The following is a 16190-nucleotide window of genomic DNA, read 5'->3' on the forward strand; positions in this document are numbered from 1 at the left end:
ATCACACCCTTTACTTCATCATTCCACCAATTACTCCTCTTTCCTCCTGCTTCCACCCTCCTATAACCACAAACTTCTGCCCCACACTCTAATAGTGCATTTTTAAAACTATTCCAACCCTCTTCAACCCCCCCACTACTCATCTTTGCACTAGCCCACCTTTCTGCCAATAGTCGCTTATATCTCACCCGAACTTCCTCCTCCCTTAGTTTATACACTTTCACTTCCCTCTTACTTGTTGTTGCCACCTTCCTCTTTTCCCATCTACCTCTTACTCTAACTGTAGCTACAACTAAATAATGATCCAATATATCACTTGCCCCTATATAAACATGTACATCCTGGAGCCTAGCCATCAACCTTTTATCCACCAATACATAATCTAACAAACTACTTTCATTACGTGCTACATCATACCTTGTATATTTACTTATCCTCTTTTTCATAAAATATGTATTACTTATTACCAAATCTCTTTCTACACATAGCTCAATTAAAGGCTCCCCATTTACATTTACCCCTGGCACCCCAAATTTACCTACTACTCCCTCCATAACATTTTTACCCACTTTAGCATTGAAATCCCCAACCACCATAGCATATAAACATGATAAATATACCCACAGTAGAATAAATTAAGACTTTTTAAATGTCAAAGTATATTAGGTGTGGGTGGGGTGGGGTAGCCTGGCTGACTACCAGTCCTACCACACCTAACTTCTTACAGTAAACACTACTCACTTTTCCCCCTACATTAAGACTACAAATATTTTGAGGTAAGTGGTGAGTGTACTGTGTGTGTATTTTACTTTTTATGGTTTTTTAATCCTTGTTCTATTGCTAACTTAATATATGTTAGTGTAAACTTAATATCTGACATTCGTAAGTGGAAACAAATAGCGTTCTGCTTTCCGGCGATGTCTGCTTTCCGGCAGTGGCCTGGAACCTAACCTGCTGTATAAGTGGGGCCCTACTGGATATGTGACTGGCTACCAGGAGTGAGTATTTACTGCCATACTTTTGATAATAACTTGGGTTGCAATTTTTATGATAAGTCTGCTACAGCAGTACAGCATCTACAAAATCAGCAGTATCCACAAAATTATTGGACTGTGCAATAGTACATAATGGTTGGTAGACAGCAACTGCCCAGGAAGGTACTACTGTCCTGTCATAGCAGCATGAAATGGAAGACTGTTAACAATATTCATCTTTTCTTCCTTTTCCATGAACATACACAAGATGTCAGGTAAATCTTACAATCTTCTCTTAGAATTTTTTTTTTTTTAATGTATAATTCAAAGAGAGGATCATGGTTGAATCATGAAAGAATGGAACAAGATAGGTTGATAAAGATGATATATAAATCCTGGGTATATGGAAGGAGATAGAGGAGTATTTACAAATGAAGAGTTAGATGGAGGGTGTATAAAGGGGAGTTGAGAAGTGGATGCTTAGACATTCGACAGGCATATATATACTGTATGTGAATGGAAATGGGTGTTATAGAATTTAATATTTATGAAGAGAGATCTAGAAACAGGCTAACAGGTCTTTCAGCAGCTTCAGTAAGTGATCTTAAGTGTCTATGATGAGAGTGCAGTTAATAGACTGAAGTTTGCTAGATCAACATTGGACAATGGACCATGACTTTTGTGCCCTTCTGGAAAGGCAACCAGAGAGCATGAAATGATGATTGTTTACTTTTTTTTGGTCACCTTGCCTAAGCAGGATATTGCTGATGGATTAAACCTTGTGCAAATGATTGCATTATGATGTGTATGGATGGTCATGTTTTTTAGAGGCAATATTAATAATTAGTAAAAGATAATGCAAACATGTTTACATTTTCTGCTGTTAATAATACATTTATCCAGTGGTGGGCACAGTTCTGCTAACCGCTAATAGCGGAACTAACTTTCTGTTTAGCAGATTAGCATTTCCACTAAATTCGGAAACCGTTAACAGACCAATTAGCTTCCGCTAAATAAAATTCCGCTAACTTTGAGTCTGCTAAAAAAAATTCATATGTTAATGGTAGTTGGAAAGCAATGCCTTTTCAACAGCATACGTGTTTGTTCCTGTCTAGTCTTAGTGTCAGCGATCACCGGGGTGCGTTGTCACTCATTGTTATGAACAGGGGAGACGTTTCTGTTCCGCCTGAGGGTATTGTTGAGGAGTCTACAGTGGCTGTAGTTGAAGCAAAAGCCACTCAGGCTGAGGGCCAAAAGTTTCAGAACCCGTGACCCCTCCTGGATGACTATTTTGTCCTCAAGTCAAGGGATACAAAAAACGCCAATATTTTGTACTTCCTGTGCATCATGTGCCAGCCCAAGGAGACCATCATCAAGGGACAGGCAGCAAGCCTCTACAACTTGAAGTCGCATGTTAAGAGGAAACACCCAGCGCATGCCATCAAGTTTGAGGAGAGAATCAAGGCCGGATCTTCCCGTAGAAAACACGTGCAATCTTCTTGTGGCAGAGCCACTAGCAGGAGCAACAGCCAGCCATCACAGCTGCCTTCAAAGAGTGCACGCCAGACCACCATTGGCGAAGCATTTGTTGCTGCTGGCACTAGCGTTTGTCAGTCTGTGGTGGACGCAAAGATTGTGGACATATTTGTTTGCAACATACTACAGCTGCATGTAGTGGAATCCCCCACCTTTGTCAGCCTGATCAAGATGCTGAACCCCAGCAAGATGTTGATGTCCTGCTGCACCCTGGGCAGGAGGATTTTGGCCAGCCATAAACAGCTGGAGGAGTATTTTATAAGGTATTTGAGTTATTAGTGCTTATGAAACTACTACTATGGATTTTTTTATATTTTCTTAATTTTTGTGGGTATTCCAAGTTAAGACAGTTTAGAAGTACAGTACCTTTCCCAGTGTTGTAAAGTAACAAGGTAAAACTACCTGAGTACTGTACATCAATAATTTTTCTCAGTGTTTACTTTACAAAAATTACTGATGATATAACAAGTAACATATTGTTATCAGACTGTAGTGAAGAAAAATAATAACAGACTTCAGTACTTAAGTAAAAGTAGTGAGCAATTTCAGTACTTTTTAAAAAGTTAATACCAACATTGTGTAGTTTTAAAAATAGGTTAGATAAATACATGAGTGGGTGTGGGTGGGTGTGAGTAGGACCTGACTAACTTGTGCTACTAGGTCAGATGCCATGCTCCTTAAGTGAATGTGACCTACCCAACTAGGTTAGGGCATTGGCTTAAGCCTATGAATTGGACCTGCCTCACATGGGCCAATAGGCCTACTGCAGTGTTCCTTCTTTCTTATGTTCTTAAAAAAGTTACTTAAGTAGAGTACTCAAGTAGTTTTACTACATCACTATACAACACTGGTACTTATACTTGAATATCATTACAGCGACAAGTGTGTCCTTGTTGGTCACTCGCTTTACATCACAAAATTAAACAGTCACTATTTTTACACTAGTGGCACTTGGCATTCTTTATCTTGTTAGGAAGCTCTCCAGGTCTGTTCTAAAAGTCTTAAAAGTAAAAGTAAAAGACCAAAAAACTAAATTGAATCTGAATTCATGCGTTAGCTTCCGCTAGTTTTTTTGGCCATTTAGCGGTTTAGCGTTAGCGGAGCTAATTTTTTAGTTAGCAGATTAGAGGTTAGTGAAGCTGTGCCCACCACTGCATTTATCATCACTATTTGATTATATTATTTTTATATTTTGGCATAATCTATCTTCCATCAGTCCTATGGCGGAGACTCGTGGCCTATAAGAATTTTTCGTGCTTATTACAATGCCAAAACTTCGCTGGAAGAAATGTGGCAAGGCAACCCAGTATTAACAGCAGTACTTTTTGGTCTGCCACTGGGCTTTCTGTCTTTAATATGCTATTCCATCTGGTGTTCTGATATTTTGGATGCAGATGATGAAGAAGGTAAGCTCTCTGTTTGTGATGTCTTTAGAGGATAATGTAAAATTCATAGTACTTCCAGAAATGTTGTGCATTACAGCCTCTCCGCACTTACCAACGTACTGTCATTTACTGACAACTCTGAGTTACGACGGGCTCTCTGAGGAGGTGTTATTGTATACTGTATGAGAACTTGGGTCGTGAACAGGCAGCGCAGCGTCTCAGCAGCAAGCATCTTACTCTCCTTCTTACAGCCATTCAGTACACTAGCTTTAACAGTCACCTAGACTACATATTTGTACAAACTTCCTCTTGTTTTTCCTCTTGGAAGAGGAAAAACAAGAGGAAAATTGAAGAAGTACAAAAGAAGTTCACAGTAAAGAGGTTAGCTGGTGTGTTCTTTTGTGTGTTTGCATTCTCAGTGTATCGTGGCAACTTAAGAAATGATTAAAATCTGTGAACAGGATATGTCAATAGTAATAATAATTATTATAATAATATAATAATAATAATAATAATAATAAATATTAATCACTCTGGAGTGCTTTAAATTTCCTCATACTCTTCCTCTTCCTCCTCTTCCTCTTCCTCCTACTCTTCCTCTTCCTCCTCCTCCTCTTCCTCCTCCTCCTCTTCCTCCTCCTCCTCTTCTTCCTCTTCCTCCTACTCTTCCTCCTCCTCCTCTTCTTCCTCTTCCTCCTCTTCCCCCTAATCTTCCTCCTACTATTCCTCTTCCTCCTCCTCTTCCTCTTATTCCTCTTCCTCCTACTCTTCCTCTTCCTTCTCCTCCTCTTCCTCCTCCTCCTCTTCTTCCTCTTCCCCCTACTCTTCCTCCTTCTCCTTCTTCTCCTCCTCGTCCATAGTGTAAATTACAAGGAGTCGGCAGCTGTCAAAGTGACATATTGCCTCATTACTCTTTCCCCCTCCGGCCTGTCAAAACAATGGGGTCGGATGCTGCTTCCCCTCCTCCATTCTATCTAATTATCTTTCTCCCTCATTCTATCTGTCTGTCTATCTCTGTCTCACAGGTACACATAAATACAAGTATACATAGTATAAATTACCTAGGATAACCCAAGAAACCCAGACAAAGTGCTATACTCTGCTTGAAGATGTGAGTAAAAGTGATGACGCAGTCTTGTGGTTCTCTGAGACAGAGAGCTAGATGGATAGACAGGGAGCTTGACAGACAGGCAAATAGACAGACAGAAATGTTAGTATACCAGCAAAAACAAAGGGAGGGCGATGTTCATCTCATCTTTTGGCATCAGCTCTACCCTCATTTACCCTCATCAAACGTCAGCACTTATCAGATGTTATCTCCCCTTATCTTGTTACTGTCATGGGTGAACATTTATTATTACATATTATTATTATTACCTGTTATTATTATTATGTATTATTATTATTATGTATTATTATTATTATGTATTATTATGTATTATTGTTATCATTACGTATTCTTCTTCTTCCTCCTCCTCCTCCTCCCCTTCCTCCTCCTCCTCCTCCTCCCCTTCCTCCTCCTCCTCCTCCTCCCCTTCCTCCTCCTATGTCAGCTACCAAATCTATATGAAATACAGTACTTATGACATTTCAGGTGCTCCAGATCGATTATTTATTATTATTATTATTATTATTATTATTATTACTACTATAAATTATTATTACACGGGAACCCCAGATTTCAGCCGTAATCCATTCCAGAACGTCAGCCTAAAACTGAAAAGGCCGAAAACCGAAGTAATATTTCCCATAAGTATTAATGTTAATGCAATTAATCCATTCCAGATACCCAAAAATATTAACAAAATATACATTTTTTAAAGATTAAATATAGTTTTACATAAGTTTAAATAAGATTGTAAAACAGTTAACCACTACTTCTAGTCTAGTTTTAAGTATAGTTACTATGTGCTATTATCTTATCTAGTTTTAATTAGTTACTATGTATTAGTATTAGTTTGCCCAAAATGCCTTGGCATGAAAGTGGCTATCTTTGTACTTAGCAAATCTAAATTGTAATTACACATTGTAACCTTTACAAAGAAATAAACTACTTTATTGAAGATTCTTGTTGCCATATGGAAGACAGGGAGGACTGATTATTGTTTGGAAGGGATATCCCCTCCATAAGGACTTCGGGTATCGAGTCCCTATCTGGGGTTACTTCCCTTCTTTGTCTTACTGGCACTAGGACAAGCTTGAGAGTCACTGCACTCCTGTTGCAAAAAAAAAAAACTGTCCAGAGAGGTCTGTTTCTGGCATCTCTCTAAAATTTGCCTGAAGGTTTTGTCACTGAACATGTTGCAGATATGGCTTGTTTCAGCTTGGTCAGGGTGATATTTCTCCACAAAACTTTGCACCTCCCTCCACTTTGCACAAATGTCCTTAATCACTGAAGAAGGCACCTTCCTCCCTCTCTCTTCCTCCTCCTCTGAAGCAATTTTCTCAGCTGTGGTCTGTTACTGTTGCAGATGACGGTCTTGCAGCTCTTCAGTGGTTAGCTCTTGGGCCCATGGTGGTTTATTTCACAGTCGCACTCAATAAACAACCACAAAACACAATGGATTATAACGAAATGTTGGATGAATGCGCGGAGTGTTGCTTACTCACTGAAAGACACATCCAGACTGACTCGCGCACATGGCATGGCAGGCGGACATGTTCAATACAGCAAATTTCCAAGTTGCCAGCTGAAATCCAGGATAGAATTTCGGTGAAAAAAGCAGCCGAAATCCAATTTGGCCGATATCCAGGGGTCCACTGTATTATAATAATAATAATAAATGCTATTTTTGCATTTTTTCTTATGACGAGTGATCTAGGAGTGTTTCCTCTGACGTAAACACCGTTTTCTTTCATTATAGACCAGAGGTACAGATGAGAAAACGTATCTAGTATCTTATGATCTTATCCCAGAGTGGCGACCTCTGCCTTCACCCCACTTACGTAATATGGCACAAATTATTCATTTCAGCGTCTTTATTACAGTTCTAGGGCATTTATCGTGTTTCTGATATCAATTTTGAATAAATGTAATAGATAACCTTTATTAGTATTATTACTAGTATTACCAGGTACTGAATGCTACTGCTCGCCTCTCCGTCTCTCATTTAGCTCTTCCCACTTTGTAACGATGTTATGGGGTGAATTTAATGTATTAAACAGAAACATTAAAAAAAAAAAAAAATCAGAAAAAAATTCTGAATATTTACTACATGTTCAGATGTATATTACTCACATTGCCATAAAAATAATTTTTGTTAAAAGACTATAATTCTTTGCAGAAACATGGTACAAAGATGATACTTGTACCAGAATGTTGCCAGGTTCTTAAGCTATTTTTCTCTAAGCTTACATCGTTGTACAGGTCTGCCATCACAAATCTGGCATCATTGGGACCTGTAGTGTGCCGAATTATTGAGTTCGCCAAATTACAGAATGGTTAGGTTAGAGTACACTTAACCCCTTGACTGTCGCAACCCCAAATCCTGAGGTGTCTCCTGGTGTCGCAAAATTTAAAAAAAAAAAAAAAATTATTTTTTTCTTATGAAATGATAAAGAATCTTTTCCGGATTGTAATGACACCAAAAGAATGAAATTTGATGGAAAACTGATGGAATTACGCTCTCTCAAAGTTAGCGACCTTGGTGATATTTATGAATCGGCGATTTCGCCCACTTTGAGCCCTATTTTTGGCTAATTCCATTGTTCCAGTTGACCAAACTCATACCTATTTCTTTAGAACTCCATTTTTTCTATCGATTGAGTACAAGAAACTACCCATTTACCGATTTCAACTACCCAATAACATGGTCAGAAATTTGCAATTTGGCCAGTTTCACGAAAATTAAAAAATATGACAATTTCAAAAAAAATCCTGCAGCAAGCAGTGCATAATGAGAAAAAAAACTCGACCGTTTTTTTTTAATGAAAATGCCAACTTTGTGGTCTATTTTTGTATAGTATTTATGGTTGTAGTCTCGTTTTCTTGGTAGAGGGTTGGAATAGTTTTAAAAATGCAGTATTAGAATGTGGGGCAGAAGTTTGTGGTTATAGGAGGGTGGGGGCAGGTGGAAAGAGGAGTGATTGGTGGAATGATGAAGTAAAGGGTGTGATAAAAGAGAAAAAGTTAGCTTATGAGAGGTTTTTACAAAGCAGAAGTGTTATAAGAAGAGCAGAGTATATGGAGAGTAAAAGAAAGGTGAAGAGAGTGGTGAGAGAGTGCAAAAGGAGAGCAGATGATAGAGTGGGAGAGGCACTGTCAAGAAATTTTAATGAAAATAAGAAAAAATTTTGGAGTGAGTTAAAAAAGTTAAGAAAGCCTAGGGAAAGTATGGATTTGTCAGTTAAAAACAGAGTAGGGGAGTTAGTAGATGGGGAGAGTGAGGTATTAGGTAGATGGCAAGAATATTTTGAGGAACTTTTAAATGTTGAGGAAGAAAGGGAGGCAGTAATTTCATGCACTGGTCAGGGAGGTATACCATCTTTTAGGAGTGAAGAAGAGCAGAATGTAAGTGTGGGGGAGGTACGCGAGGCATTACGTAGAATGAAAGGGGGTAAAGCAGCTGGAACTGATGGGATCATGACAGAAATGTTAAAAGCAGGGGGGGATATAGTGTTGGAGTGGTTGGTACTTTTGTTTAACGAATGTATGAAAGAGGGGAAGGTACCTAGGGATTGGCGGAGAGCATGTATAGTCCCTTTATATAAAGGGAAAGGGGACAAAAGAGATTGTAAAAATTATAGAGGAATAAGTTTTTTGAGTATACCAGGAAAAGTGTACGGTAGGGTTATAATTGAAAGAATTAGAGGTAAGACAGAATGTAGGATTGCGGATGAGCAAGGAGGTTTCAGAGTAGGTAGGGGATGTGTAGATCAAGTGTGTACATTGAAGCATATATGTGAACAGTATTTAGATAAAGGTAGGGAAGTTTATATTGCATTTATGGATTTAGAAAAGGCATATGATAGAGTGGATAGGGGAGCAATGTGGCAGATGAGACCAAACAGAGTTGAATAACTATAGGCCAATATCCAACTTACACCCTCTCTCAAAAATCTTCGAAAAATTAATTCATAAACGAATCCACTCCTACCTCATCTCCCATAACATTCTCAACCCCTGCCAATTTGGATTCAGGCCTAATAAAAATACTAATGATGCTATTATACACATAATAGAACATATATACACTGCAATAGAGAAAAAAGAAGTCCCACTGGGGATCTTCATTGACTTACGTAAAGCTTTTGATACAGTTGACCATGACTTGCTCCACGTAAAATTGTCACACTATGGTATTAGAGGGCACTCCCTCAACTACCTCAAGTCTTACCTCAGCAACAGAAGCCAATATGTGTACGCAAATGGGGCAAGCTCTTCCGCACAACCAGTTACAGTTGGTGTCCCACAGGGAAGTGTCCTTGGCCCTCTTCTCTTTCTCCTATACATAAATGACCTATCAAATGCTTCGCAATTACTCAAACCCACACGTTTTGCAGATGACACCACATACGTCTAATCTCACCCGAGCCCAGTCACGCTAGCCAATACTGTAAACACCGAATTACAGAAAATATCTACCTGGATGAGGACTAACAAACTTACACTAAACATTGACAAAACCTACTTCATTCAGTTTGGTAGCAGAGCTACAGATGTACCTCTTAACATAACGATAAACGGATCACCTATCACAAAGCTAACAGAGGGAAAATTCTTAGGAATCCACCTTGATAATAGACTCAAATTTCATACACATATACAACAAATTTCTAAGAAAATTTCCAAGACTGTAGGCATACTATCGAAGATACGGTACTATGTTCCACAGTCAGCCCTCCTGGCCCTTTATCACTCTCTTATTTACCCCTATCTCACCTATGGAATTTGTGCATGGGGCTCAACAACAACTAACCATCTCAGACCACTAATTACCCAACAAAAGGCTGCAGTTAGAATGATAACAAATTCTCACTACAGGCAGCACACTCCACCAATATTCAAAACACTCAACCTACTCACCATACAAAACATCCATACTTATTATTGCGCTTATTACATACATAGAACACTTAACTCTGATATTAACCCTCCCCTCAAACATCTCCTTGCCAAACTCAACAGAACACATGACCATAATACAAGGCACAGATCACTCTTTGATGTTCCTCGTGTCCATCTCACGCTATGCAAAAACTCAATGCACATAAAAGGCCCTAAAATCTGGAATTCATTACCTGTAAATATAAAAGAAACACTACCTGTTTATAAATTCAAGTCTCTTCTCAAAGTTCACTTACTCACTCGAAACCAAATAAATACTGAATAACTGAACCATATAAATTGTATATCCTAAATGTTACTCACAATTATATCACACAAATGTTAAACCTAACTTTGTTATTTTTTTAAATACACTACCTAACAGAATACTCCATTCTACTGAATGAACAGCAATGCATGCAACCATAGGACCTGTCTTTGTAATACTCATTTGTATTTTATAGTTATCTGTTTACAATAATGTGTTATCACTGATTTCATCATTGCTTAGTTAATCTTAAGTTAATTTTAAGCCAGCCCGTAATGCTATGCATATAAGTGGCTTTGGCATGCTGCTCTTACCTGTATTTTTTGTACCTCTGTTTGTATGCTAAAATTTCTAAATAAATAAATTAATAAATATATGGAATAGGTGGTAAGTTACTAAATGCTGTAAAGAGTTTTTATGAGGATAGTGAGGCTCAGGTTAGGGTGTGTAGAAGAGAGGGAGACTACTTCCCGGTAAAAGTAGGTCTTAGACAGGGATGTGTAATGTCATCATGGTTGTTTAATATATTTATAGATGGGGTTGTAAAAGAAGCAAATGCTAGGGCGTTCGGGAGAGGGGTGGGATTAAATTATGGGGAATCAAATTCAAAATGGGAATTAACACAGTTACTTTTTGCTGATGATACTGTGCTTATGGGGGATTCTAAAGAAAAATTGCAAAGGTTAGTGGATGAGTTTGGGAATGTGTGTAAAGGTAGAAAGTTGAAAGTGAACATAGAAAAGAGTAAGGTGATGAGGGTATCAAATGGTTTAGATAAAGAAAAATTGGATATCAAATTGGGGAGGAGGAGTATAGAAGAAGTGAATGTTTTCAGATACTTGGGAGTTGACGTGTCGGCGGATGGATTTATGAAGGATGAGGTTAATCATAGAATTGATGAGGGAAAAAAGGTGAGTGGTGCATTGAGATATGTGTGGAGTCAAAAAACGTTATCTATGGAGGCAAAGAAGGGAATGTATGAAAGTACAGTAGTACCAACACTCTTATATGGGTGTGAAGCTTGGGTGGTAAATGCAGCAGCGAGGAGACGGTTGGAGGCAGTGGAGATGTCCTGTCTAAGGGCAATGTGTGGTGTAAATATTATGCAGAAAATTCGGAGTGTGGAAATTAGGAAAAGGTGTGGAGTTAATAAAAGTATTAGTCAGAGGGCAGAAGAGGGGTTGTTGAGGTGGTTTGGTCATTTAGAGAGAATGGATCAAAGTAGAATGACATGGAAAGCATATAAATCTATAGGGGAAGGAAGGCGAGGTAGGGGTCGTCCTCGAAAGGGTTAGAGAGAGGGGGTAAAGGAGGTTTTGTGGGCAAGGGGCTTGGACTTCCAGCAAGCGTGCGTGAGCGTGTTAGATAGGAGTGAATGGAGACGAATTGTACTTGGGAAATGACGATCTGTTGGAGTGTGAGCAGGGTAATATTTAGTGAAGGGATTCAGGGAAACCGGTTATTTTCATATAGTCGGACTTGAGTCCTGGAAATGGGAAGTACAATGCCTGCACTTTAAAGGAGGGGTTTGGGATATATGCAGTTTGGAGGGATATGTTGTGCATCTTTATATGTACAGTGGACCCCCGCATAGCAACCTTAATCTGTGCAAGAGGGCTGGTTGTTATGCGAAATGTTCGGTATGCGAATGAATTTTCCCCATAAGAAATAATGGAAATCAAATTAATCCGTGCAAGACACCCAAAAGTATGAAAAAAAAATTTTTACCACATGAAATATACATTTTCCTACACACAAAGAGAAGGATACATGCACAATAGTAGAGTAGTACATGCACAATATATATTGTGCATGTACTACTCTACTAAATGAAGAATAAATGACACTTACCTTTATTGAAGATGCAGCAATGACTGATGAGACACTGTGTCCTGGGAGTCCCTTTTCCTCCTGAGTACTGTAGGTCCTGTTTGGCATTTTCTTCCAGAACAGGCCTTATCACACTGTGTATGCCACTACGATTCTTAAATCTCTCAAACCAACCTTTGCTGGCTTTAAATTCACCAATATGAGCACTAGTTCCAGGCATTTTTCCCTGTTCACCTGGGTGTTAGTCGACTGGTGTGGGTTGCATCCTGGGAGACAAGATTAAGGACCCCAATGGAAATAAGTTAGACAGTCTTCGATGACACTGACTTTTTTGGGTTATCCTGGGTGGCAAATCCTCTGGGGTTAATTGTTTCTTGGTATTCTCAATAAGCCACACCAACAACGGTGCTACAGCAGCAGCAGCAGCTGACGGTGGTACAGCAGCAACAGCAGCTGACGGTGGTACAGCAGCAACAGCAGCTGATGGTGGTACAGCAGCAACAGACGATGCTACAGCAGCAACAGACGATGCTACAGCAGCAACAGACGATGCTACAGCAGCAACAGACGATGCTACAGCAGCAGCAGACGATGCTACAGCAGCAGCAGACGATGCTACAGCAGCAGCAGACGATGCTACAGCAGCAGCAGCAGCTGACGGTGGTACAGCAGCAACAGACAATGCTACAGCAGCAGCAGACGATGCTACAGCAGCAACAGATGATGCTACAGCAGCAGCAGACGATGCTACAGCAGCAGCAGACGATGCTACAGCAGCAGCAGACGATGCTACAGCAGCAGCAGACGATGCTACAGCAGCAGCAGCAGCTGACGGTGGTACAACAGCAGCAGCAGCTGACAGTGCAGCAGCAGCTGTACCACCAATAGTAGCGATGGTTGATTGGGGTTTATTATACAACCTGGCCAGCTCGGAGACACGCGCTCCACTTTCATACTTATCAATGATCTTTTTCGTTATCTCTATAGTAATTCTCACCCTTATTGCTGTAGGGTTGGCACTAGAAGCTTTCTTGGGGCCCATGGTCACTTATTTTCCAGAAAAAATCACCAAAAACACTGTAATAATACGAAATGTTCCGATTGTATGCTTGGATGTTACCGCGGAGGCTGGCTGGTAAACAATGCCACCGGTGGAACATGTGAGCGTGGCTCAGGCCGCACATTGGACGCGTCTCGGACGAAGGGCGGTGAGCGGGTTTTTGGGCGGTATGCGAGGCAAAATTTTTGCGAAAAAAGCGAGCGGTATGCGGATTGTACGGTATGCGATGCGTGCGGTATGCGGGGGTCCACTGTATATGCTTCTAAACTGTTGTATTCTGAGCACCTCTGCAAAAACAGTGATAATGTGCGAGTGTAGTGAAAGTGTTGAATGATGATGAAAGCATTTTCTTTTTGGGGATTTTCTTTATTTTTTGGGTCACCCTGCCTCGGTGGGAGATGGCCGACTTGTTGAAAAAAACAACAACACACAAACTGAAGAAGACATGCCCAATTACTACTTTACAAAGACTAGAATACATGACACTTACGTTTATTGAAGAACTGGTGATGATTGATGGGATGGGAGTAGGGGAGAGTGTGGAAGTTATTGTTTAGAAGGGGAATCCCCTTCCATTAGGACTTGAGGTAGCCGGTCCTTTTCCGGGATTACTTCCCTTCTTCTTTTAATGCCACTAGGACCAGCTTGAGTCATTGGACCTCTGTCGCACAACAAATCTGTCCACAAAGCTCTGTACCTCCCACTCCTTTGAAGACTTTCCAAAAATGGGCCATAACATTGTCATTGTACAGGTTGCCAACACGGCTTGCAGTAGCTGTGTCAGGGTGATTTTCATCCATAAAGGTTTGCAGTTCAACCCACTATGCACACATTTCCTTAATCTCTTTTTTCGATTCTATGCTAATTCTCGCCCTTTTTACCACAGGGATAGCACTAGAAGCTTTCTTGGGGTCCATGGTGACATATTTTGCAGTTACAAGCACTAAAACACTAGGGTAATGCGAAATGTACCGAATGTATGTGTAGATGCGACTGCACTGGCTGGCTTGTAAACACTGGCGCCGAGGCCACGTGTGGGACGTGTCCCGGACGAATCACGGAAGGCGAGTTTTTTATCGTGAGACGCAAAATTTTTGCATTCAAATGCTTCGTATGGCGGATTTAACGTAACGCGATGTGTTTGTAAGGCAGGGGTCCACTGTATATATACATCAAAAACGGTGGCTCGTAAGACGTATATATACGACCAAAACTAAAGAAAGTTCATTGAACATGGGCAAAAATTGAATATTTCTGCTACTTTGAGCTCAATTTCAGGGTACTTTTTGTCATGAAACCAATCAAAATCATATCTATTTTTGTAATACATCTTCCATTCTATCAAGTGAGACCAAAAAATTGAGAATAGAGCCATAAAAATCATACAAAAATATACTGCTAAGGGGCAGCTAATGGCTAAGAAGTGAACTGTTATTTATGGTCCAATTTCTTTAATTTTTGGTGTGTGTTTAGAAGCATCTTTCCATCATACATTGCCTTAGTTTCAATAAGATAGCCCAATAAACCACTGTGAAAAAAAATTATTTACCAAAAAATCATACATGGCAAGCCCAAGCCAGGTACTAGAAATAAGTGACTGTCTGACTTTTTTGGGTTATCCTAGGTTCTCTACATATATATATGCTGCTATGTATGATAATCTATGTACAGAAAATAGCTTTTTTGTTTCAGTTTTATGGTGCACTACAAGTGTATATCACAGCTCTGTGCTATACTCCGTTTTCTCTAATATAAGCCTCCAGACAGGGATAGGAGAATGGTACTTGTATCCCATATCCTCTTCATACTTCCGTCAAACCTCTCGGTATTATGCCAAATATTATTCATTCTGGAGTATTTAACATGTTTTTATGTTATTTATATTGTTTATTACCTGGAGTTTACCTGGAGAGGGTTTCGGGGGTCAACGCCCCAGCGTCCCAGTTTGAGACCAGGCCCCATGGTGGATAAGGGTCTGATCAGCCAGACATGTTACTGCTGGCCGCACGCAAGCTGACGTATGAACCACAGCCCGGTTGGTCAGGTACTGACTTTAGGTGCCTGTCCAGTGCCTTCTTGAAAACAGCCAGGGGTCTGTTGGTAATCCCCCTTATGTATGCTGGGAGGCAATTGAACAGTCTTGGGCCACGGACACTTATTGTGTTCTCTCAGTGTACTCATGGCGCCCCTGCTATTCATTGGGGGAATGTTGCATCTCCTGCCGAGTCTTTTGCTTTCATAGGGAGTGATTTTTGTGTGCAGGTTTGGTACCAATCCCTCCAGGACCTTTCAGGTGTATATTATTATGTATCTCTCTTGCCTGTGTTTGAGGGAATACAGATCAAGGGTCTTCAACCATTCCCAGTAGTTTAGGTGCCTTATCATACTTGTGTGTGCCATGGAAGTTCTTTGTACACTCTCCAGGTCTGCAATGTCGCCAGCCTGTGATAGGCAAATAAGCCGTAGTGTTGATATTAACGTAATAATAAAGCGCACTCCCCGGCATCATGAGACTGAGCTCATGGCAACCAACTGTGGCTTCAAAGCCACCTTATCTTTTATGGACAATGTACTGTGTATGTGCTTTATACAATGAGAAGCATTTCTTTTATTTGTTGGAACCATGGCTAGGGCTAAAAGTAAGCAGGTTATAACAATAAATGGAGAAAAAGAAATTGGAATGACTTGTACAGCAAGTAGCACCACCGAACAGTACCAGCAGGTTGGTGTGGTGACCCTGGAAATTTGAAATTCTGCTTGCCGAATAACTGATGGAACCGAATGTCTTATTGCCAGATCTGTGATGGCGGACCTGTATGTGTATTTACTTTTTTATTGTTTTCTATAATATATAAGAGTTATGCAAATTAAATAAAGTTATCAAGTTGGAGTTTCATTTTTATTTTATTTTTTCTAATATACATATTTAATTCACCATTTGGCATCATTACAAAGTGAGCAGAGCTACAGCAGAGGGAGAAGGAGCAGTGTGTCAGTAACTCAAGATTCCCCATGATGCTTCACCCCACTATAAAATACAGTGGTATCTCGAGTTACGAACTTAATTCGTTCCAGAAGGCTGTTCGAGTGC

General features: G+C 40.0%; 1 protein-coding gene and 1 pseudogene across 1 annotated transcript in view; both read left to right on the forward strand.

Moving 5' to 3' along the window:
- Tmx3 (Thioredoxin-related transmembrane protein 3) overlaps positions 1-16190 on the forward strand; it is a gene marked incomplete in the record, with an annotated part of 113999 nt that overhangs the window by 88927 nt on the left and 8882 nt on the right. The window contains 1 exon segment of the mRNA XM_070091520.1: positions 3727-3916. Coding sequence (XP_069947621.1) covers positions 3727-3916 — 190 coding nt within the window.
- On the forward strand, positions 2133-3653 carry LOC138853621 (uncharacterized; annotated as a pseudogene).

The sequence above is a fragment of the Cherax quadricarinatus genome, chromosome 35, assembly GCF_038502225.1.
Source record: "Cherax quadricarinatus isolate ZL_2023a chromosome 35, ASM3850222v1, whole genome shotgun sequence".
NCBI lineage: Eukaryota > Metazoa > Arthropoda > Malacostraca > Decapoda > Parastacidae > Cherax > Cherax quadricarinatus.